This window comes from Mytilus trossulus, chromosome 10 (genome assembly GCF_036588685.1).
Source record: "Mytilus trossulus isolate FHL-02 chromosome 10, PNRI_Mtr1.1.1.hap1, whole genome shotgun sequence".
Lineage (NCBI taxonomy): Eukaryota > Metazoa > Mollusca > Bivalvia > Mytilida > Mytilidae > Mytilus > Mytilus trossulus.
The window spans coordinates 69,170,024-69,196,626 of NC_086382.1; the positions used below are offsets into that span (position 1 = coordinate 69,170,024).

Consider the following 26,603-nt stretch of genomic DNA (forward strand, 5'->3'; position numbering starts at 1 on the left):
TTGGTTTAATAGCCTTTTTGTCTGATAAATGATTGTTCTTTCTTCTTCAACTTTCTCCACTGACAGTATTAGAGTATTTTTCGATAAATTGGCAATAACAGATTCAAACTGTATTTGTTTAAGTGCATGAATGATATCCTATCATGAATTTTAGGAGATGTTATGCTTTAACAAAAAAATCACTTTGTTGCAAGAAGGCGTGAACAAAGATTTTGAATTGTTAAATATATCTTTTTAAATAATGTATTGGCTTAATTATTAAATAATCATGTGGTTTTATTGCTTACGAGACAACTTTTCACCAGATACCTAATGACAGAGACATAATCAAATGAGGTCACTGTACGCCCTTTATAAACAATGTGCAAAACCCAAATCGATAGTCAGTTTAAAGAAGCCTCAAATAGAATAAAGTTCCAATTAAAAAAATAACGGACTAGTTCGTGAAAAAGCAATGAATGAAAAACGAACATGATACGAAGCAACAACCGACAACCACTGAATAACATGCTCTTTACTCCGGACAGGTATAAAGGATAGAATGTGACTGTACTAAACATGGTTGCAGGCGTTAAAACGTCTCACTAATATGAGACAGGGTTGTTATATCATAGCAAACGAACAAACTATCAATTAAAGGCAACAATAGTATACCATTATTCAATAGTCGGTAATCAATTAAGCAAACGCACAAACAAACGCCATGATACATAGAAACGGACTGTTTGATAATAACTGCCATATTCCTAACTTGAATCAAGAAATTGTATCAAACTACATGGTGGATTGGACCGATTTTATGAAAGGTCAAATAACCGCTGAAATGACCAAAGTACATGACAGTTCGAAAATATAGTATCAGAACAATCACGATGCGATGTAGACAAAAAAAGACAAAAAAGGGACATTCAAACTCATAAGTCGAAAATTAGGTGACAACGGCATGACTTAAAATTAACAAAAAAAAAACAGACAAATAATAGTATGCAACACACAAACGAGTCAACAAAAAAACTGAGCGACACGAATCCTTCCAAAAACTAGGGGTTCTCTCAGTTGCTCAGGAAGAGTAAACTGATCATGATCCTCATTTTGCATCAACCGTGTAAATCATGTAAGAACACACCCAGTTAACACACCCAGTATAAGTCTAATTTTGGAATGTGACATTCGGAAAAAGGTTACAGAATTGTAGTGACCACATTAGAAACATATCCGCTATCATATTTGAAAAGGATATTCAATTACTGGAAACAGCTCATGATGGCATCCGTAAAAGTAAGAATAGCCATAGGATGACTTCATCTTCCCCATTTTGAACTCTTTATCAAGGAAATCATGATAGACAATACAAGCCGTGGATATGGATCTGGGATCTATACACTTCGTATGACCGCACTGTTTGAATCCATGTTGCTACATAGAAATGGAAAGTTCACAATAGGTTAAATGCAGCCATAGCAGTCAAAATATGAAGCAGGCTAAACTGTATCTGTTGTATCATTTAAATCACGTTCGATGTGATAGATGTGTTTAACGTTAGTATAGTCAACAAATCCTGATAATTTGGTGAGAGAACATCATCTGCATAGCGGAAACTGAAGTTAAGGGAACTACTTTTCTTTCTTCCTACGAAGTTCCTGTACGAAGGTAAAAGGTCTTTATTTTATAATCTTTTTATTTTTCCAACTAATGTTTATTAATTTTTACACTTGAATAACTAAGAAAATAAGTTTCAGAAGTTAGATAATGCATGTTAACGTATATCTCCTTAAACATTCTTTTTAGATAAATAATTACAAAAATTAAGGTATATGATTCGTTCACAATTATCTTTCAATCTATTAAAACATACTGGCAAACACAATAATGATTGTAGTTATTGTTCTCTCTGTCCTCAGCTACCAGTAAGGCACACAAGCATGTTAATGCAATGATGGCTATAAGAACGACTGCGGACCAGGAAGTAACCCACCAACTCCAACCCACATCATAACTGTCCATCCAAACAATTATTGTCGAAGCAATATTCAATATCTCTACAATAATGAAATTGAAAGCGTTTCATAACGAAAATATATATCAGTTGACGTCTGGATATATAGTTCATAGTGTGTTAATTAACGTTTTTTGATTGAGTAAAGCCTTCAAATTGATATTTTATCGTGTGTTATTCTATGTTGTGATGTGATACTATTGTTTCAGAAAAGGGGAGAAGGTTTGGTACCATAAAAACGTTTAATCCCGCTGCAAATGTTTTCACCTGTCCATAGTCAGGAATCTGATGTACAGTAGTTGTCTTTGGTTTATGTTATCTAGATGTGTTTCGCGTTTCGCGTTTTTTAGTATAGATTAGACCGTTGATTTTCCCGTTTGAATGGTTTTACACTAGTAATTTTTGGGCCCTTTATAGCTTGTTATTCGGTGTGAATTGTTATTTAAGGGATATAAGCCGATAACAGTCAATTCTGTAATATATTTGACAGGTCTGAGGCCGCATGCCGAAGACCTGTCTGATATTTTACCGAATGGACTGTTAGAGGCTTATATCTTACTTTAAACATTGCTTAACGAGTCGAAAAAGGTAAAAAGAAAGAAAAAGCAAGCAAAGATTTGTTTTCGTCAAGTATGATTTTTTTTATTTCTTTACAATAAAGTATATATCCTACATGTTGGCCCCATGTAAACAGCATGTATATGAAGAATATGACACAGGGTATGGGTATTATGATTTTTGCGAGCGATAGGGTTAATGAGAAAAAAAATAGCATATGAAGACAGGTTCTTGTTAAACCATATCGAGTGCACCGCAGAAAATATAATTTCAAATACATAATAATATGAACAAACGAAGAGATAACAACATGCAATCAGTTATATTCTTTATATGAATTCTAAGCGACTGGTATGGAACGCCGGAACTGTCTTATAGTGTAAATATTTAATGTGTTATGTCGCTTTGCCTTTACGTCCTGTCATTTCTTCTTTATGTTATGTGCAGATGCCTTTATGTCCTGACACGGCATCTCTGTGTTATGTCAAATTAGTAATTTGTTTGGTCAAACAAATGTATGATATGTCATTGCTAAACTTTGTTGTGTAAAATATGCATTACAATATGCTGTAACTACTATATATTCTGTGAATACTTCGGAACTTTATGATCAACCACCTTTACATTCTCTCATATTTTATCTATGTTGTGTCTATTCTTCTTTTACGTAGGTCAGTTTATAATTGCGTCCTGACTCAAGTGTTATTGTTATGTCAAATGTTCTAAACGTTTTGTCGTGATACACCTTTGTTCTATGTAAATTTCATGATATTATAGTCTTTTGGCGTTATGTTGTGTTTATTCAGATGTATCTCTAGTGAAAAACATAATACATCATGGTATAATTCATATGCGTTTTGCCGTAGAGTAAGAACTCTCTGTGAGCATTCATTTCGTCATGTGCAAATGCCTTTTACATTATGTGCAAACAACTAATACGTTTTGTGCAAACCTCGTTTACGTTATGTGCAAACATTGTTTACCTTATGTGCAAACACCATGTGAGTTATGTGCAAATGCCTATTACAGTATGTCCAAACATCTATTACGTTATGTGCAAACAAGTATTACTTTATGTGCAAACACCTATTACGTTATGTGCAAACACCTATTACGTTATGTGCAAATACCGCTTACATTATGTGCAAACACCATGTAAGTTATGTGCAACTGCCTATTACATTATGTCCAAACATCTATTACGTTATGTGCAAACACCTATTACTTTATGTCCAAACACCTATTACGTTATGTGCAAACACATATTACGTTATGTGCAAATACCGCCTACATTATGTGCAAACACCATGTGAGTTATGTGCAGATGCCTATTACATTATGTCCAAACATCTATTACGTTATGTGCAAACACCTATTACTTTATGTCCAAACACCTATTACGTTATGTACAAACACCCATTACGTTATGTGCAAATACCGCTTACATTATGTGCAAACACCATGTGAGTTATGTGCAAATGCCTATTACATTATGTCCAAACACCTATTACGTTATGTGCAAACACCTATTAAGTTATGTGCAACTACCGCTTAAATTATGTGCAAACACCATGTAAGTTATGTGCAAATGCCTCTTACATTATGCCCAAACATCTATTACGTTATGTGCAAACACCTATTACTTTATGTTCAAACACCTATTACGTTATGTGCAAATACCGCTTAAATTATGTGCAAACACCATGTAAGTTATGTGAAAATGCCGCTTACATTATGTCCAAACATCTATTACGTTATGTGCAAACACCTTTTACTTTATGTTCAAACACCTATTACGTTATGTGCAAACACCTATTACGTTCTGGTAAACGCTTTTTTGACACAGATTTAAATAAAACGCATCAATGATATGCATTTTGAAAATGAAGAAAATTAAAAATTTTACTTTTTTATCAAACTGTGGATTTTCATAATTATATTGAATGGTGTAAAAAGGCTATATACATACTATGTATTTAGTTTTATGGGAAATTATTTTGCTCCACATTAAAAGTGTGCGTTATGCAAACCACATTGAAAGTTGTGCGTTATGAAATAATTATATTGAATGGTGTAAAAAGGCTATATACATACTATGTATTTAGTTTTAGAGGAAATTATTTTGCTCCACATTAAAAGTGTGCGTTATGGTTGCATAACGCACACTTCAGGTGACCCGCCCCTTTTTTTTTAAAACTCACAGGGATGTTGAAAAATTTGATCCGATTTTCGATCAGACAGGTAGACGGGTGAAACAAAAAGCTGCATTTTCTGTAAAAAAAACCCTGTTTTTTTTATATTAAAAACTGCCTTATCCTGTAATCCACAAAAATGACGCATACATATATTAATCTTTAAGAAAGGGTTATCAGCCTTGTTTAACCTTCACTGGCCATACTCAAAATTAAATTCCGCAACTTGAAACTCCAAATAGTGACTTTCATTTATCCGTATTTCGTCCGGTAACTTTTCGAATCGTGTCATCAAGAACGATACAAAAAAATACATAATTTAGTAAATTGTTATTGTTTTCTTCTATTATTTTTTTTATAAGTGATTCTTTTGTTGTCTTTAAGAATAAATAGATAATTTCGTTGCTAAAATGGTCATCATAACCTAATTTTTCCTTTGAATTTCAGAAAATACTAACTATCTTTTAAAAAGGATGTGGTGTGAACGCCAATTAGACAATTCTCCACGAAATACCAAATGACATGGAAATAAATAACAATAGATCCCCTTATGGCCTCGCTTTTCGTCCTGTTTCTAAAGCTCGTACAAATAAATTTCACGTTTACCGACAAAGGTCATTTATAATCAATACATTATTACACAGTTGTCGATATGGATTTATCTATTTGTTCAATATTTCAACGAATATCGTCGTATAAATTAGAAACATAAACTTATTTTCCGAACGGAGAGTCTTAAATTCAATGAATATTACGGGATATACGGTATAAACGGTAAGCTTCGATGCGTTTAGTTATAAGCGGGAATGGTTCGATCAATATAGCTAAATACACAATTAAGCCAAATGTTCATAAAATGAATTTGCTGCACATCATCATTCTGACAAATCTTATTTAAAAAAATATAAAGTTTCATACAAATATATTCTATTGGATTTCAATGTTATCATTCTCAAATATGTTTTGACTGTTTCTGTAAAATATTGCCATTTTTGTCGAGCCTTCGACTTGAGTCGAAAAAGCGAGACATAGCGATCCTCGATTCCGTCGTCGTCGGTGTCGTCATCGTCGTCGGCGGCGGCGTCCACAAATATTCACTTTGTGGTTAAAGCTTTTGAAATTGTAAAAACTTTCTTAAACTACATAAATGTATACTGGATTTCTTCCAAACTTGGACAGAAGCTTGTTTATGATCATAAGATACATGTACATGTATCCTGAATTAAAATAAGTAGAAATAAAATTATTTTTTTTCCGTATTTTACTTATAAATAAACTTAGATTTTCTGCCAGGAAATAATACATTTACACTGTGAAGCAACACATTCACTCTGTGGTTAATGTTTTTAGAATTTTAATAACTTTCTTATACCCTTTTGGATTTGTACCAAACTTGGACAGACGCTTGTTTGTGATCAAAAGCTAGTATCTGGAAAGAAATTTTGTTAAGACCTGTGTTTTACTTACGAATGGACTTCCAGTTATCATTACAGTCTGAAGTTCTTCTGTAATTTTCCTGCTACTGATTATAAATAAAGAGAGTTCACTTGTCATGTTTTGTATTAATGGAATTTTGGAACCCTGTTGTTCATCCGTATAAAGCACCATGCAACAATTGCCAGGTAACTCCCAGTTTTCAAGAATCTTAAAATGTGCAGTATGTCACATTGATAAGATTCGAGCTCTCAAAATGAATCAAGATAATATAAGGACAATAAGACGTTTATAAAAAATATAAAACCCTTGTTATGTGTTGTTACTAGTTGAGAACATCTTTATGTTAAATATATGAATCAAAGCACTGAAGTACTGAACATCGGATAACCGCAAGTTCTTGTGGACAGTCACAAGCACTTGTCCCAGAAAACCAAATCACATCTCTTTACCTGAAAGTGACGTTAAAGTACAGATAGATAGTTTTTTCTGCGCGTGGATGATAAATTCAACCTCATCGCAGAAGTCATAACAATCAGTAAAGTCTGGGTTTTTTGTTATACATTATTTTAATATTTGTAAATTACAGTTACATGTATATATAATTTTCATCCATTTGTATATCATTCTATTGCACTATATTAGTTATAGTGCTGTGCAAGTGCATGGTGGACACTCTTCTGTAATATTTCGATTTTTGTAATAGATTGCATTTGAGTGGGCATTCATATTTTCCAGCAAAACATTCTATGTCCCACGAAAGAGGAAGCAAAGATAGATAACTCTGCATGTGATATCGCAAACGTTCTTGAGATATTCTTCCGCATGCGGTAACACACTTTTTCTGTACGTGTGTATAAATATTAAAGATTTGTTTACTTTATTTATGTTTCTCTTTATTTATGTTAAAATATCTTCGTCCTCAGACAATATATTCTGAAAAGACGTATATATTATGTGTTGAACTTGTCAAAAGTCTATAATAAATAAATGTAATTTGGCGCCTCAAAAACTATATGTTATGATTATGTATGCAAGATATGGCGACCTATGAAATGCCCCGCTTGGTGCAGTTTGAAAAGAACATTACATAAATAAGGCCGTTAGTGCTCTCGTTTGAATTGTTTTGCATATTCTTTTCGGGGCCTTTTATTGTTGACTATGCGGTATGGGCTTTGCTCATTGTTAAAGAACTTACGTTGGCATAACGTTGTTAATTTCTGCGTCATTTTGGTCTCTTGTGGAGATTTGTCTCATTGGCAATCATACCACGTCTTCTTTTTTTTTTATATCAACTTATTTTCCGTTCACATTTTCCGTAAAGAAATGAGGTTGCATTTTGTTTTTTAAATGTAGCTTTTTTTTTGCTTCGAATGACAGGGCGGACCTTTTAGTTTCAGTCGACATACACGCTATCTTGAAATAATTACTTTTCACATATAAATTATGTTTGTTTGCTTTATGATGTGGCTGAAATTCAGCAACAACTATTGGCTTACATGAGATAAATATTTACAGACTGTTCTCTTCTGAGGATATTAAGCCATCAAATGCCGGAAAATTAACTGTGTGTATTACATTTCATATCAAATGTAATTAATTCATGGTCGTTTTATTATGCATATATATTACACACTGAAATTGAAAATTGAAATATCAATCATTAATACGTCTTTACTTGCATTGCTAATCTGCAATATGTAGACGTTACGAGCGATGTTCGTGTCTATAAGCGTAACATACGTTATCGCTAAAATCGGACGTTTTTCATGGTTTAGACGCTACAAAAATACTTCTAGAATGAGTAAAGTTAATGTACCTGTCTGGTTAGGGGAGGGTTTGGATCCTGCTAACATGTTTAACCCCGCCACACTATGTATGTATGTGCCTGTCCATAGTCCATGTAGTCAGGAGCTCGTAATTCAGTGGTTGTCGGTTGTTTGTGTGTTACATATTTGTATTTCGTTCATTTTAAATAAAATACAGCTCTTAGTTTTCCAGTTTGAATTGTTTTTCATTGTCATTGCGGGGCTTCTAATAGCTGACTATACGGCATGGGCTTTACTCATTGTTGAAGGCCATACGGTGACCTATAATTTTTAATGTCTGTGTTATTTTGGTCTCTTGTGGAGAGTTAATTGTCTCATTGGCAATCATACCACATCTTCTGCGGGACCCCAATAACGGCTTTAGTTGTTCTCGACAATTGTCGGTATGGTGGCCTTATACTTCAAATGGAATATGTATGCAGTCTTTGAAAGTACCAAACAAATAGTTTTCACAAGAATAACATGACAGGCACGTAACTGTCAAATAAGCACCTTTCAAAGAAGAAAAAAAATTGATAAAGACTATAGATATTAGGGACGATTTAAAAGATATTGTCTCACGATCTATACTCCCGAGTTCTGCCCTGTTATTCGAAGCAAAAAAAAAACTACATGTAAAAATCAAAATGCACCCTTATTTCTTTACGGCAAATGTGAACGGAAAATAAGTTGAAAAAAAAGGAGACGTAGTATGACTGCCAATGAGACTACTCTCCACAAGAGACCAAAATGACACAGAAATTTACAATTTTAAGTCAACGAATGGCTTTCAACAATGAACAAAGCCTATACCACATTGTCAACAATAAAAGGCCCTGAAAACAATATGTAAATACAGTTACTTAGTGTCGTTCAAATGTTTTCCGCAATATTTAAAAAAATCTACCACAGACTGTATTATTTCGTTCCCGCGAAAAAAAATCTTGTCTACTTGAAAAAGCCCCCGGCTGCGTCCTAATGTCCCTTTCACGAAGTTTCGAAATATTATTTTTGAATAAAAATTAGATATCCGTGTTTGAAACAAATGTCGGTTTAGTAACATTCAAAACCAGTTGCGTGACTTACATGTATACTGAACCGAGAATATAAAGTGATAGTACATGAAATATCCGGCAAACTTTCTACTCCGTCTACCTCTATGTCGATAAATGAAAGACACATACATAAATATCTCGTTGCGTTGAAGATAAGTTTGCAACCGTACTTTTTGGAATAGTCTTGAATTATATTACAGTGCTAATATTGTATAGATAATAAGTTTTCTTTCAAACATTTAAATTGTGCATTTAGCCACTATGCACGGAACTGATGTCTAGCGAATTTGTCTTAAAGTTCTCTAAAGTAATTCAACATGTTACCCGATCTAGTGTATTTTCTGACAAGTGTAAGATTTTTCTTAGTTTTTACAGTTATATATTCGTATCGTTTCAAAGAAACATTGGGAGCATCATCCGAAACATTCTTCGTCCGTAAATTTTAAAGAAGACTCTTTAATGCTATAAGATAGAAACGCAAACAAAAAATACTCGTGCAATTACGCACCCTAGTTTTACTCGTTTAAACTTGCAAGTGTTGCACTTAATTTAAAATTTGCGAATAACAATAAAACATTCAATCTGTTCCGGGTTGAGGGCAACATTTATCAATATCATAGAATGATAAAAATAATCAGAAAAATCAGCAACGTATAGATAAATCAAATCGTAGTTTAAAAAGTATCTCTCTATATATGTAGCACAATATATGCACCGACAATCGACTAAGTTGTGCGCTTGTTCTGTGTGTTTTTATGGCACTGCGTTTTTTGTTTCGTTGACTATTCAAAACCACGCTAGGTTGCCGCGGACATTACCTTGAACAAGAACTATCTTTAAAAAAGATATCCGACCTATTTAAATTTGAGTATATGTTTAAAACTATCATTTCGATAACCTTCAGAAGCACAATGACTTAATGATGCAGGACCTCTTTAATTAAATCCCATCTTAAGTCTGGTTATACTAGGGCAATAATATATAAGAATATTGTGATGTCACCTAAACAATTTATTTGTGTTCAGTATTCTTGGTCCTCGTATCTTTGTGTTTACATTCACCAAAACCCCGCGGAAATCTCACATGCGTAGGTGCGTTCTAAAAGTCATGTACGTTCGTACAACAAAGTTTACATTAAAAAAAATATAATCATCCCGAATAAACAGCTGTCATGGATGCAAAGAGCTATTGGAGAAACAATTATTTTAATAAAAATATAAATCTTTGTAAGATCTAGTTCAAATATTTATAGTTTTTCACTTGCTTTCCATCACGATATAAATAACGAGACGTGTTTTCAAACACAACCAAATCATTCACCATGAGATCATTTTGTCCAATCACAGAAAGTATTTTCGAGCATGCGTATTCTGTTGCCATAGTTAAGCGTCCTTAAGTTCAAAGATCACAAACAGAAACTACACCGACTACGTCGGAAAAAGAATACAGCGAAGTAATTCAGAGCTTTTTAGAAAGCTAAAACTTATAGTTTTCAAAGTGTATATCACTGATGCGTTTTGTTTTTATCTGTGTCAAAAAAGCGTTTACCAGAACGTAATAGGTGTTTGCACATAACGTAATAGGTGTTTAGACATAACGTAATAGGTGTGTGCACCTAACGTAATAGGTGTGTGCACCTAACGTAATAGATTTTGGACATAATGTAATAGGCATTTGCACATAACTTTCATGGTGTTTGCAAATAATGTAAGCGGTATTTGTACATAACGTAGTAGTATTTGCACATAATGATGAAGTTTTTATACATACCTTGATAGGTATTTGCTGATAACGTAATAGGTGTTTGCACATAAGGTAAACGATGTTTGCACATAGGGTGAACAATGTTTTCACATAAGGTAAACGAGGTTTGCACAAAACGTATTAGTTGTTTGCACATAATGTAAAAACCATTTGCACATGACGTAATGAATGCTCACAGAGAGTATCAGCTGTACGACAAAACGTATATGAATTATAACATGATGTATTATGTTTTTCACTGGAGATACATATGTATAAACACAACATAACGCCAAAAGACTATAATATCATGAGATTTACATAGAACAAAGGTGTATCAAAACAAAACGTTTAGAACATTTGACATAACAATAACACTCGAGACAGGACGCAATTATTAACTGACTTACGTAAAAGAAGAATAGACACAACGTAGATAAAATATGAGAGAATGTAAAGGTGGTTGATCATAAAGTTCCGAAGTATTCACAGAATATATAGTAGTTACAGCATAATGTAATGCACATTTTACAGAACAAAGTTTAGCAATGACATATCGTACAATTGTTTGACCAAACAAATTACTAATTTGACATAACACAGAGATGCCGTGTCAGGATATAAAGGCATTTGCACATAACATAAAGAAGAAATAACAGGACGTAACGGCAAAGCGACAGAACACATTAAATATTTACACTATAAGACAGTTCCGGCGTTCCATAGACTGTTAATGAATGGCCAAACGGTACCATCTGCATACTTCCCTTCCCTTCTGTTTCTCTCAGCAAGATCGTATCGCTCTTTTTGCGTTTATATGTGTATTGAGTCCCTTGTGTGATTTTAATGTTACCAAAGCGTAATTTCGTCTCGATTTTCGTTTGGAAAGAAACTTTTATAAAACGATCACTGCGAACAAAGTGATAATCGGACACACGATGTCTTCCTGTATCCTGCTTCCCATATTCATCGTCGTTTATACTCTATGTGTTGCATTATGTTCATAGTTAAGCAATAACACAAAGAAAGAACAAAATAAAAAAACTTTTAAATCAGCGCCGAAACCTGAAAATTCCAAAAAATATTATAGTCCCCTAGTTCATGCAGGGAAGTTCTAGATTTGCACTTTGTACACAGGATAAGGTTTAGGTTATTCATGGCCATTGTATTGCGGCAAGATTTATCAAATTTTAGAAGCATTACTTCATAGCTTTTTTCATTTTAATTGTAGTTGAAAATGATGTTAGGAAGAATAAGAGCAATACTAGATGTCAGTTTTAATCACCTGAAGACGGACGAGGATAAATCTTTCGAAAAAAGAAATTCACAAAGGCAACAAAAACAAAAGACTCACAACGAATTAGTGCGAAAAGAGACAACCCCACAAAATGAGAAAATGAGAAAAATGGCTGTGATATAAGAATTGGTAGTGGTAAAAATCAATTTGGAAGTGATTTGTTTTCCTCAAGAAATCGTTTTGTTATTGTATTGGAAGTTGACTTTAATAAAATGGGTTTATTTTAATTGTCATTTGTTCTTTGCTTGTATATAAACTCATCAAAGATACCAGGACTAAATTTTGTATATACGCCAGAAGTACGTTTCGTCTACAAAAGACTCATCAGTGACGCTCGAATCCAAAAAAGTTGAAAAGGCCAAATAAGGTACGAAGTTGAAGAGCATTAAGGGCAAAATTCAGAAAAGTTTTGCTAAATACAGCTTAGGTAATTTGTATTTTTTTTACATGATGAAAACAATAAGAATAATTATTCGGTTGTTTTTCATTTCAGTGATTGAACTATTATTCACCTATTCCAATATTTTTAAGAAAGAAGACGGGTATTCTTAAAAGTATTGGAAAACTAAAGGTAACATAATGGTTTCTTGCAGGTAAATGATCACTGAAATAAAGAACAGATACAACAATAGAATGGCGTCACATCAATATTTTAATTGGATTTAAATCATTGTGGTGACGCAATTCTATTGTTTAAATCACTGAAATAGAAGAAACATCAATAGATGTATCCTCGTCCGTCTTAAGGTAATCAAAATTGACCTCTGGTGTTGCTCTTTTGCTTCCAAACATCATTTTCAACTACAATTAAAATGAAAAAAAAACATAAAGTAATGCTTCTTAGATTTGATAGATCATGCCGTAATACAAGGACCAGAAACAACCTAAACCTTATCCAGTTTACAACGTTCGAATCTAGAACTTCCGTCATGAACTAGGGGACTATAATACTTTTGAGAATTTTCAGTTTTCGGCATTGATTTACAAGTTGTTGATTTTGTAAGTTATTGTTTAATATGAATATAATGCAAAACTTTGTTTATGAACGACGATGAATATGGGAAGCAGAACAAAGAAAGACATTACCGCATTTTATCTGTCAAACAAACCAATCGTGTGTCCGATTCGCACTCTGTTCACCGTGATCGTTTTACAACAGCTTTTTTCGAAAGAAAATCGAGACAAAATTACGTTTCTGTAACATTTAAAAACACAAGGGCCTCAAAAAACAAATAAATCAAAAAAGAGCGGTACGACCTTGGAGAAAGAAAAAAACGGAAAAAGGGGGGGGGGGTATTCATGTGGTACCGTTTGAGCAAAAAGCAACAATCTATTTAAATTTTTTTTTAAATGTATATAACTGATTACATGTTGTAAGCTCTTCGTTTGTGCATATTAATTATGTATTTGGAATAAAATCGACTGCGGTGCACTCGATATGGATTAGCAAGAACCAGTCTTCATATGCTATTTTTTTTCTTCTCATTAGCCCTGTAAAAAACTAAAACCAGAGAAGAAACAAAAAACTAATAGGAGAGGACTACATTTAGAAAAGTAATATATAAAAAACTTGCCATTATAAGCTGCTTTGACTATATCTTTTTTGTAATCCACACTGAAATAATGTATCTGAATAGATTCTGAATACACATTTGATTCTAATCCACAGTTTGAAACAACACAATAACTGATAAAGACATCTCTTTCTTCGTTTTTCCATTAAGAATTTAATTTCATCACTTTAACCATTTTAAAACACAAAATGCATGTAAATGTATTCACGGGAACTATGTACAGAAATTATGAGTTGTCATTGCGCACGCAAAAAAACATGATACGCATACCCTGTTTCTTATTCTTCATGTAGCGATACATGTTGTTTACCTATAGCTGTACTTTCTTTTTGTAATTGAGCTACTATTTGTAGGGGCCAATTGCAACATGTAGGATATATTTTAATGTCTAGAAGTTTATTCAAAAAACAATTTTCATACATTGCTTTCTCTTTTGCTTTACCTTTTTGAAGTGTTAAACAATGTTTTAAGTAAGATACAAGCCTCTAACAGTTCATTTTGTAAAATGTTGAACAGAATGGACTGTTATCGGCTTATATACCTTACGGAGATCTACAGTTGTCTCATTGGCACTCTTACCACATCTTTCTATACCTATATATGTATCGGTAATTTATAGATAATACCCTTTGTATAAAAAGTATCATAAAATATTGTTATTTACATAGAACAATTGTCATATGCGTCTTAAGAACCCGAAAATTGGAAGTTCGCTTTATTATTTATAATTCATAAAATATACAACGCACAACATTTTAATCTAGCGTCGTACTACAGTACATGATATATAAGGCATGGAGATGTTATTGTTGCAGATCAGCTCAATTATCTATAGTAAAGGATCTTACAAATAAATGTAAGATACAGTCACAGAAAATAATTATATTTATAAGTACGTCTGAGTTAGTGACAACTCTACAACAGATTTATCATATATATATATATATATATATATATTTAGCTGATCTGTAACAATAACATCTTCATGCCTTATATATCATGTACTGTAGTACGCCGCTAGATTAAAACTGACGTGGAAAGGTAACATATGGCCACCGAAAGATCTTTTTTTTTTTGAGATCCCAGGTGGTCGTGTGGTCTAGCGGGACGGCTGCAGTGCAGGCGATTTGGTGTCACGATATCACAGTAGCATGGGTTCGAATCCCGGCGAGGGAAGAACCAAAAATTTGCGAAAGCAAATTTACAGATCTAACATTGTTGGGTTGATGTTTAGACGAGTTGTATATATATATATATATATTACAAGTCTGAATATTATACATATATACACACCAAAAGTGTACAACACAACACAAGTATAAAAAAAAAAAGGAAACGTTAGATACGTGTTTGTAAATATTAAAACAGATCACTTTCATTGGTATGGTTATTATGTTGTAAAATGAATTATTTCAATCTATTTTGATTTAACCAATACAAAATTCACAGTTATTTTGATATGAGCTTTACCTGTAGCAGTAAACAATAACAATGCTCCTGTCTTCATTGATTTTTTGTTATTCTCGCTTACATGAGCCAGGACAAGAATTAAAAGAACCAATACGATAACGTTCCCAGTAATAATGCCTACTGCTAATCCAAAAACTCTGCTGTCTATAACTGGAAAACATGTATATTCAATGCACACCAGTCAGTGAGAGTAACATAACAAAATTATTGGAATAACTCAGCTTAATCGTAACATTATAGACGACATTTATTCTTGTCTTCAATTTAGGACAAATTATTCACTAACACATAAGTCCTTTAGTTTAAGAAACTGAACAAAAAACAACACCAGTGAAGAACAACGAGGAACACATAGAATAGCTTGATTGACTCAATGCAACCACAAAGTGTGATGGCGTTAAATCAGTTTCACGTGGGGCGCAAAAATTTACACAAATGTTTTTGTTAAACTGTAGCCATTATGTTCATGTCATAGTTCTTTTATTGTTGAGTCGGGAAATCCCGATTGAAATTGTTTATTTCTGTTCGATAAGTTTTGAGTGAACACCTGAGTTTTTGTTAACGGTTTGTGTATTTAATCTTTTAGTTAATTGGTTTATTAATCGCGTGGTGTGGACTGGTCGTAGTCTCAATTACTTTAAGTTGTGTTTTTCCTTTACTTGCGGTGCACTCATTGTCTAGTTATATAAACAAACATTTATTTATTGACATTTTTTTTATTTTTTCTTCTTGTATGACTATGCACATATGCTATTCTTGTTTGACTAGCACATATGTTATTCTTGTTTGATTTTTAACAAGTTCATTCTTTTGTTTGACATGGTGAGACGGTCGCAATAAAAATGAAATACATTTGACACAGGAAACCAGTGGCACATCTTAACTCTTTAAAAACAAACAAGCTAAAAATAACAGGTAGTCGGTTCTGTTACTAGAACAGTTATCGTTTTAATTCTTTTTGGGATCCTTCCAATACAACAGTAAACGATCGGTATACAATAATCCACGTCCACTTGTATTTTTGTCCATCTCATGATCTAAACCGTTTTATAGTTCGTACTTATTTTGAACTGTTATATCATTGTCTCAGGATAGGGGGGTTGTAATCTCGCTTATATGTTCAACCCCGCCACATTCTGTATGTATGTACCTGTCTCAAGTCAGGAGCCTGTTATTCAGTGGTAGTTGTTTGTTCATGTGTTACATATTTGTTTTTAAGCTCATTTTTTGTACACAAATAAGGCCGTTTGTTTTCTCTCTTGAATTGTAGTGTAATGACCTCACCAAGTTCAGTGGTGGTTTGCTTTTTTAAAGAAAAAGACTCCATAGGAACTGTCTATATGGATTAAGGACTTTGGATAAAGATATTGCTTTCCTTGTTTCATGTATATTGTTATTCGTGATACATATTGCTAATGAACTTAATTTTATATCATCTCTATTTTTATTTAGTTTTATTTTGGAGGGTAGGCGATCGAACTCTATGTTCCCAAAGCAAAAAACCCTCGGTTGGTCACCTTGCGCCAAACATTTGGTTCAGTGTTACAAAACATATATTTAGATTTACTTGCATTTCTCATGTGAAAAAACATCAAAATCAGCTATAATTTACCTCTGAGGATAGAGAAAAGAATACTAAAAATATAAAATAGCTCATCTGGTTCGGTAATGAAATTGATCACAGTGCTTAAATCCAGTATGATATAGCATAGACATAATCCTGAAGTATATTTTTAACACCAATATGGTATATGTAAATCCCTTAAGATACTTTAATCCTGTTGGGAATTTTTTTTTCGGGGAAAAAATCAATATCATGCAGGATGAGCGAAACCCTCATCACAAAGCTATTTCTAAAGTTATTACACCCCACCTCTATTGTTAAACTTCATAGTTTCTCTTTTTGAAACACGTGTAAATTGAATAGATCTATTGTTACGAATAAAAATGGATTTTGACCACAGGCTGTGACAAGCGGGGTTTCTGGAAACCCCTGCTTCTACATCCCGCAAACCAAGATAAAAAAAAAAAAACATTTAAGGAAATTCCAATAGCGAAAAAAAAATTAAGCATTTATTTTAAAGTAAAAAAAATCCTTCAATTACTCCTTTGCTGAAAGTAATATTTTTTTTTATCCCAGTCATATGTTACTAGTATTATAAAAAAGGGGGATTCTAATTCTCGATGCCCCCCCCCCCCCCCCCCCCCCGTTATCCAGTGGCCAATCCGGGGTAGGGGTTCCGCGGTTGGGACCAGATTTAAAAGATCAATGCATTTGACTTATTTGAACCCCGCCCATTTCTTTTGAGTTGGGAACCCCAGCTGGATCAGCCCCTCTTCCGCAGAAGAGCGAGTTACGAAATATTAAATCTGTATCTTTGTATGCTGAGCGTGGCTGGAAGTCGGGTTTCTATTGCAGACACACTTATCCCTTTGTAGGTCAGAATATGAATGTTTATTCGTTCTCGAGTAGAGGGGGGCATTTTTCCCCCATAAAACCGTAAAATAGAAAATATAGTTAAGATTACCTTTAATAAACTGATACAGGTAAGTACTTTGGGTTATAATATTGCCTTTATCTTTTAAATTAGTCTCATCTACCAAATTAAACGCTTGCTAAGAAATGTCGTCCTTCTCATACCCTTACATATTCTCAACTGCATACAAGGAGCATGACGTACTTTTTGTTTTTAATATGAATACACGATACAGTTAACCTTGACCTGCTGATCCATATCAATCTAAGGATTTATTTGGAAAATGCAAAACAACCTTGACATTGGTAAAACATACTCATTTGTCAAAGTGTGAACGAAGATAACCAAAAAAGGCTACTAGTGGGTTTTCATGTAATAACAAAAAAATCTTATAAATCATGGTTTGATATTGTCAATAAAATATATGCTATCGTTGTTTTTTTCATTTGATAATCAATATTAACAATATAGAGTTTAAAAAGGGGTGTAAGTTAGTTATACACCTCGGGATACGGCATGTCTGGATAAGAAACCCCTACGGCCTCCGGCCGACGGGGTTTCTTATCCAGACACACCTTTTCCTCAGTGTATAACTATTACATAAAAATACGCGAAAAAGAAGATATCTAAGAGTTATAGATTATCGTTGATTATCTCAACGAGAATGATTTTCTCGCTTGAGCTGGAACAGCGAAAGTGAGAAAAGCAATCGAGTTGAGATGACCAATGATAATCTGTTTATCGCTATTTTACCTATGACGACGTTGTCAATTTCAATGTCAATTTCGTTAACAACGCACGTGGCGTCCTTAGTTTCTAGCGATAATTTTTCCATCTCAAGCGAGTAGCATGATATGAAAATTATCACAAAAAAAGATCAAAGGAAAAATGCACAAAATAGCGATAATATCAATTATCAATCAATACACATACAATGAAGTTAGTTTACATACATCTAAGGCCGTGTTCACATTGACCTAAATTCGGTATTGTGTTAGTGTAACTCACACGTAAACTAAACACAATTGCGTTCCCATTGATAAAACTCAATGTTTACATGTAGTTTAAATCATGTTTTACCTACACACAGTCGATAGTGAATCTAGGCCTTGTGTAGGTTAGGTGTACACAAAACTAGGCATTTAGGACATAAGTTTCATCGTGTAAATATTTAAGGTTGTCTTTAGTGGAACCTTAAGGAGGAAACTATTTTTGAGTAAAATTGATATTTTTTATTATTATTAGTTGTCTAAATTTTACAGATTTTTTTTTGTTAAAAAAAATTAACGTACTTTATTAACCCCTAGGGGGGGGGGGGGGGTATTATAGTTGAGTATAAAACATAAAGGCAATGGGATGGGGTGGTGAGCTATGGATTTTGTTTTGGAAACAAAAAATGTTTCCAGTTTTTGGGCCTGAAAAAAATATTGTTTGTTTCACTATATATAGCTGCCACTATATATAATGCTAAAATTGATTTCGACTTGTCTCCAAAATTTGTCCTGAAAAAAATCAATAGCTGACGCCCCCTCCCTCTCCACAAAAAATGAAGTAAATAGTTGCTGCTTCATTCATTTGACAAAGTTTTCCCGAATCGACTTGACATACACAGAAATATTCGCCACTGGTCTTTACTCAAAAAAAGATTCACGCATAAATGCATGACTAAAAAAAGTGTGAGGTAAATGATATGTTTGTCTAGTATCTCAGATCCGTTAAATAACACGTAAAATAAATTAAAACAAAAGTTACCCTATTCCTTTACCAAATACTCCTTTGAGAAGAAATACCATTTGAAACGAACATAAAAGATAAAAATGTAGTGATCCCTAATATTTCAATCCTTTTTTTTCGGCTGTATGCACGCTGTTTCAGCTAACGTTTTCTAATGCGTTATCGAGACATCTCTAGTATATTCAATCTACTGCAAATTATAAAAATGACTTTCAAAAAGTAGCAATCACTTAACTTAAAAAAGGTGAGCGGTTTGTTTTTTTTCGCGCGTACGTTTTTATTCCTTTTTTTCGATGCTGGTGATCAAATATCTTTTTTTCTATATTTAACACTATAATGTATGGGGGAACTCTTGATTCAGAATACATTTTTTTATCATCTGTATGACCATATTTTTTTTTATCAAATTGGGGATCGGAATATTTCCATTCCCATCCCCCACCCCCCTTTTGAATTCAAATGGTTGTTCCCTTACCGCTAGAAAAATTTTCCTAAAATTTTGAATTCAGTTCTACGTAATGAATATTTAAATGACATATAGTTTACAAGTGGGAACACATTATGTACAGGTAGCTAAACAAGGTGTATAGATGTGAACAAATGTAATGTGAAACCAGTGTACACTACACTAAACTAATTGTAAACATGTTTACTCTACACGGCGTTTGGTGTGAACACGGCATAAAACAGTTAGAGAAAACATGATCAAGTGCTATGCCAAAATGTTCTGAGAGTACCCAAATATTGAAAGCCTGATAAAAACAAATATCAACTAATAAAATTGTCAGGTATCTAAGGGTATCAATTGTCAATCAATACATTAAATGCATTAAATTTACATTCATCTAAAACAGTCAGAGAAATTCATGAGCGAGTGCTACAAATATGTGCCACTTTTTTTTTAATCGGCAAAAATAGAAAAGTAGATATTCTGATTCCTTACCTGTTTAATCTTTTAACAAAAAAGAAAGGGTTATATGGTATGACATTCCGCACCAATTTATACTTGCTAAAATATATAGTTCGGCGCTTTTTTATTTATACTCACACACATAAATCATCTATATGAACGGTTTATGGTGTGTGCTTCTTTCACACTATTTGACGCAATATACCTTCGGTGATATCTTCACAAATACAGCAAAACAATTAACTATTTTCAATTTCAAATATAAAAAAGAAGTGGTAACAAAGACTGTTAAATCAGTTAAAAAGAAATTGACTCATGAAATCGATACCAAGCTTAATAAAACAAAATAAGAATCGATACACAAAAATTTAATCTAACTCAGAAAACTAATTAATATAATATTCAAAGATATTATCACAGTGACTTACTGTTTGTTAGTCTACAATTTCCATTGATGTCACATCCATAAAACAATCCTTGGTAGAAACATGTCTCGTTGTTTGAATTATTAATGTCTGAATCGTAATTTTTTTCACACTTTATATCCCAATATGGGGAGGAGAAGCCAACTATTTGCAACAAAAAAATAATTACGAATAGAAACAGGAATATCAAAAACCCTGTCCCCATGTTCGCCTTTGTAGTTATTCTGTATGACTACTGAGACTTTAAAGTTGTCTGCTTGCCTCGACATTCGCTTTTGTAAACTATGTATAAACTTCTTATATGTAGTATTCTTTTAACATGTAGACAATATTATATTATAAAGTACTCTGTCTGTGAAGTGTTTCATCTTATATTGCAGAAATTGAAACGTAGTTCATTGAAATGATTTTAGAGTTGAACTTATAGTTTAGATGTTAATAGATTACGTAATGAAATGCCCATCGTACTTTTACATATTATTTACATAAAACATATCTATATATTAAATTGCAAAATTCCTAAGTATATAAGTTAGTTGTATGCAGGCATGGGGTAATCGTAATCTGTAATCGTAATCGATTGTAATCGATTACATTTTTTCCAGTAATCGACAGTAATGTGTAATCGAAGACATTTTCGATTACATGTTATAGAAATATGTATATATTCATCACTTTGTAGTACAGACTAAATAAGGCCGTTAGTTTTCTCGTTTGAGTTGTTTTACATTGTCTTATCGGGGTCTCTTATAGCTGACAATAGCTGACTATGCGGTATGGGCTTTGCTCATTGTTGAAGGCCGTACGGTTACCTATAGTTGTTAATTTCTGTTTTATTTTGGTCTTTTGTGGATAGTTGTCTCATTGGCAATCATACCACATCTTCTTTTTTGTAAATAGAGTGTATTGATTATATGACTTTATCAACTGCCTTATTTCTTTCGTTTGTCTCAAGAAGCATTTTGATCAACCAGATTCCCTTCTCAATTTACTCTATATCTAACTTTTGACACAAATGAATGTATGTGCTTGTCAACAATTCAAGACAGTCATGTATACTAAAACAAAAGAAGATAGATTTGCAATAAGTAAATGAATCCAAAATAAATTGGCTTAAGTTAAGTTCTGACAACATTAAAGTAGAACAACCTTATTTGTATTAAAATTTCTTAAAGCATTATGTTCAATAAGAAATCAAAGCTAAAAATAGATACACAGTTGATTTCTTATAATGTAATGATATAGTACATCAGATATACATGTATATGAAAATTGAGAAAGTACACAAAATCCTATTAATAATGAACCTGGGAACAGTATATCTAACATATGTATAGACCTGCAATGAACCAATGGCTATGCATTGAAATCCTTTACAAAAATAGATACCGGTAAATGTATCCGTCTTTGACACTATGAATATGTAATGTTTATAATGAACAAAATTTTAATAAACTTCTTGTCTTTACTAACCAGATGATTAATTTAGTCTTATAATTAATTCGATCTATACAGACTTTTTTTTATTTCAATTTCTGTATGTCTAATTAAAGACAGACAGACAGACAGACAGACAGACAGACAGACAGACAAATAGACAGACAGACAGACAGACAGACAGACAGACAGACAGACAGACAGACAGACAGACAGACAGACAGACAGACAGACAGACAGACAGACAGACAGACAGACAGACAGACAGACAGACAAATATACAAACAGACAAATAGACAGACAGACAGACAGACAGACAGACACAGACAGACAGACAGACAGACAGACAGACAGACAAAATATGTTATTAAAAACCGGTATTAAAAACCGGCTCCGTGTAATAGCACGGGTTCAATAAGAGTTTTATAAAGTTTTGTATAAACATCAAATGACATTTATCCACATGATAAAAATTTAGTGTATACTGCAGAAAGCGTTCGGCTAGCAGATTTTGTTATCTCTCGGATCGTATATTTGTGTTCCATAAATTCGTTTATATTTAATCCTAAATATCTGTACGCATTGTCAAAGCTAATAGGCATATCACCTCATTTAACATTGAAGTCTGATTTCGGAGACTTTTTGTTAAGAAAATGTATAATTTTGGTCTTGGTCTCATTTAAAGTCATTCTCCATTTCATACACCAAGAATGAATACAGTTTAACATATTTTGAAGACTCTTTTCGTCTGGTGCGATAAGTGCAATATCATCAGCATATAGCAAAATTGAAACATTCAAATCATCAATGTCAACACCGATATTTAGAGCACGTATGTCTTCAGCTAGGTCATTCACAGAAATAATTAGGGCGACATTTTACACCCTTGTTTCACACCAAAATCAAAAGGAAAAATATCAGTCAAATAATGTCCTAGCCTCACAACGCTTTGAGTAGCATCATATAAAGATTGTATAGCCTTTAGAAATAATCCATTTATGCCTATACTCATAAATTTATGCCACAACATATTACGGTTCACATTGTCAAATGCCCTCTTTATATCTATGAAACAAGCAAATGTGTCTTTTTTTTTTTTAAAGTTTCCTGTTCTTTATAATAGATTGTTACACATAGAGATGATCTAAGCAACTTCTATTTTTTCGGAAACCGTTTTGTTTTACCGCTAAAATGTCATTTTGTTCGAGCCAAAAATTAAGTCTTTTATTTGATATATCTGCATATATTTTGCATGGTATGGATATAATTGAAATGGGACGGTATTCTAACGGGTTCAACGGATCCATTTTGGGTTTCGGAATCGGAGTAATTATTCTTGTGAGCCATTCTTCCGGCACTTGTCCTTCGGTAAAACAGAATTTAACAAGTTTATGTAAAAAAACCAATGCAATTATCATTCAGCAATATTTCACTGGGTATTTCGTCTATACCAATGGCTTTACCTAGCTTTGCTTGATACACCGCATCCTTTACTTCTTCTCTATTAATTTCACGGTTTAAGCCACTTACATCGATATCTTTTCTGTAGTTGTTTTCATTTTGCACTTTGTTTTTTTATATCTGCTAAAAACGTATCATCATAGTTATTGCACGAGTCGACGCTATTGAATGCCGATTAATATTCTGTTTTCCATCTTTCGAGCACGGTAGCAGTGTCATTTGTAATTTTACCGTTTTCCGTTCGAACCTCATATATCATGTATATACGTTGTGTTTTACGTTCATATGCTAGTCCTAGCTTCCCTATAGATTTCCAGAAATCTTTTGTATTATGTCCCTCGTGAAAATGTAACTGGTTTTGTTGTTCTATTTGATACCTACGTTTTGAGTTCCTGTTAAATGTATCAAAGTTTTTCCGTCTTTGCAGGTATATACTGCGTAGCGTCGATTTAGCGTTCGTTTTGCAACTCGCCCATTCCTTTTCAGCCTTGCATGCTTTATCCCATAAATCTTGAAGCACTTCAGTCCAGTATGGCTTTCGGTTATTTTTATGATGACGTTTATTTGGAATATTTTGCTTTTGTTCTTTACAAGTAAGTTCAATTTCTGTAACCAATACATTTTTAAGTTCTTTAGAGGCCGAATCAACGTCAGGTCGCCGATCCAAAGCATGGTCTTATCTTAAAGTAGTATCTTGTAAAAGTTTTTGCATAAGCTCATCTGAAATTTGTTCAACTGAATCGGTGTTTTTGGCATATGTTTAAAGAGTGCATACTAACAATGAATGATCCGGAATAGATTCTTAACCAGCTAAATCGAATCGAGATAAAATATTTGACATTGTATGAACTTGAAAATTTATGACATTATTTATTTGGTCATGTGGGGAAGAGTATAATCAACCACTGATTTTCCTTTCGAGGAAATATTTGTATAATCTTGTTTACCAATACGACCATTCAACATACATAGATTACAATCTACTAGAAATTCAATAAATATTTCCCCATTTCTATTTAAAACATCATCAATAACATTTCTTATTTGCACATCATCAACACCTTCCATAAAATCTTGCATATCACCAAATCGAGCATAAAAGTCACCACATATATATAGTTTACCAATATTTTGATACATATATACCTGCTCTAGTAATTTGGTAAAAATAAATAAAAAAAGAGTCATTATACACAGAATTTCCAGGGGGTAAGTAACAAATACACATACAAAAAGCATCTTCGTTATTACTAAATTGCAACCACATGATATCTTGTATATCGTCATTTAAAATCTCTACCTTAAAATCTTTAAAAAATATCATTTCTTATTAATACTGCTACCCCACCCGAACCTCTCCGGAATTTATTTTTTTTGAATCTCTATTTCTAGAAAAACATTTATACCCTTCAATTTCAAGGTTTTCATTACTCCTCAAAAAAGTTTCACATAGACATAAAATATCAAAATCAAAGTTATATAATATCCGTATTCTCTAACTATCGTTGTCACTCTGGCGTGTTGACCATCCACGAACGTTCCAGACACCAAGCCGTAAATCCTAATATCCGCGACGCGTGCCTCGTCCCCTTTACGAGTGTCATGTCCACTTACTGCTCTCCATTCGTTCATTTCTTTCTGATTGTTCGTATGTACTTTCCGTTTCATTACGTCGATGTGTGTTTCCTTTGTTATTTATTTTCCAATTCACAAACACAAAGTCTTTGTTTCGTCCCATACCCTTGAGAATCGCTATCATATTTGTTTGATTTACTTGTGCTTCCCTCGTAATTTCGTCCTCTATGTACACTCTGTTATATTCCCGTGTCTGTCTTAGCTTTATCTTGTTTTGCATAATTTTCTCTTTCTGTTCGGATGTTTCTACTGTCGCTACCACTACACCAGGATTTCTTCCTCTACTTTCTTTCCTCTCAGCCGAAATAACGTTCACATCATGGATACGTAGACCATCTTTTATTATAGCGCATACTCGATTTATGGTAATAGCAGGGTCTGTTTTCTCTGCCTCACTTTCACTTAGCATCTTGATAACAATGTGTGTGTCGTTCCGCGATTGATTGTTTCTTACAGCTCCTACATAATCCTTGTGTTTCACTTGCTTATTTACATCACTTTTCGAATTTTGAAAGTCAACTTTCAGTTTATCTACAATGCTATCAATTCTTTTATTTACAGTATTTACTTCTGTTTTAAATTCGCCCTTCACTTTATTGACCGCTTAGCTTATTTTAGTGTCAATCATTTTTGTTATATTTTCAACAATATTCTTGGCAAAGTCTTTCTCTAAATCATCTATGCGTTCAAAAACTCTATCATTTAAGCTTTTCACCTCGGTGGGAAGATCGAACATCACAGATTTAAGTTCATGAAATTCTGAATCTTTTTTCACTCGTTTTTATTCTTTCAGTATCATCATTTTTAACATTTTCAGATCTAGGTCTTTTAAGTGTGTTTTCTCGTGTTTTACCTGCATGCTCTTGTTTGTTTTTGTGTTCAGTACTGTCTATTTGCATGTTATTTGTTATTACCTCTCTGTCATGTCCAGTTTGGTCCTCCATATTTCCGTCCTATTTCGAATTCACAGAAAGTTCTCAGTGTACATATTTCAGTAGTTTCCTATCCTTCAGTGTAAATGTTTATCTCTATAAATACTAAATTCACTATATATAGTTCAGTAATACACTCCAAAAGTCACAATTTAACTGCTAAAAACTGATTTATTCTATTAATTTTTTTTTGGGGGGAGCTCAATCGTCGAAATGTAAACAATCAAAGGTTATAAATTGTATTCCATTGACAGTTTTATAACCTGTAATTAGGGTTGCTATCCATGCAAAAAGATTAAATTATGAATATGCGTACACAACCAATAATTGCTATTATGATAGGTTATTTGTAGAAACGGCGATCGGTAATTCATTATTTAATTGACTGAGAGAAAAAACAGAGGACCAACATGTGTTTGTAGTACTTTTCTCCTTTGTAAATATGTTTATGAAAATAAGTTACAA

General features: G+C 33.1%; 1 protein-coding gene across 1 annotated transcript; it reads right to left on the reverse strand.

The window, feature by feature from the left end:
* Positions 1 to 1,766: 1,766 nt before the first annotated feature.
* Positions 1,767 to 20,878, reverse strand: LOC134686550 (uncharacterized). The gene is made up of 3 exons (XM_063546220.1): positions 20,677 to 20,878; positions 15,128 to 15,277; positions 1,767 to 2,039 (listed from the first exon to the last, which is right to left on the reverse strand). Exons 1-3 carry the CDS (start codon positions 20,876 to 20,878, stop codon positions 1,837 to 1,839), a joined length of 555 nt encoding a protein of 184 aa, XP_063402290.1. The 3' UTR covers positions 1,767 to 1,836.
* Between the last annotated feature and the right edge of the window lie 5,725 nt (positions 20,879 to 26,603).

Excerpts from the sequence above, each read along its gene's own strand:
- LOC134686550 (XM_063546220.1), bottom strand. The coding sequence starts at position 20,878 with ATGGGGACAGGGTTTTTGATATTCCTGTTTCTATTCGTAATTATTTTT. Across the intron at positions 15,278-20,676 it reads AAATTGTAGACTAACAAACA|TTATAGACAGCAGAGTTTTT; the intron begins GTAAGTCACTGT and ends CATGTTTTCCAG. Across the intron at positions 2,040-15,127 it reads GTTATTGTTTACTGCTACAG|AGATATTGAATATTGCTTCG; the intron begins GTAAAGCTCATA and ends TCATTATTGTAG.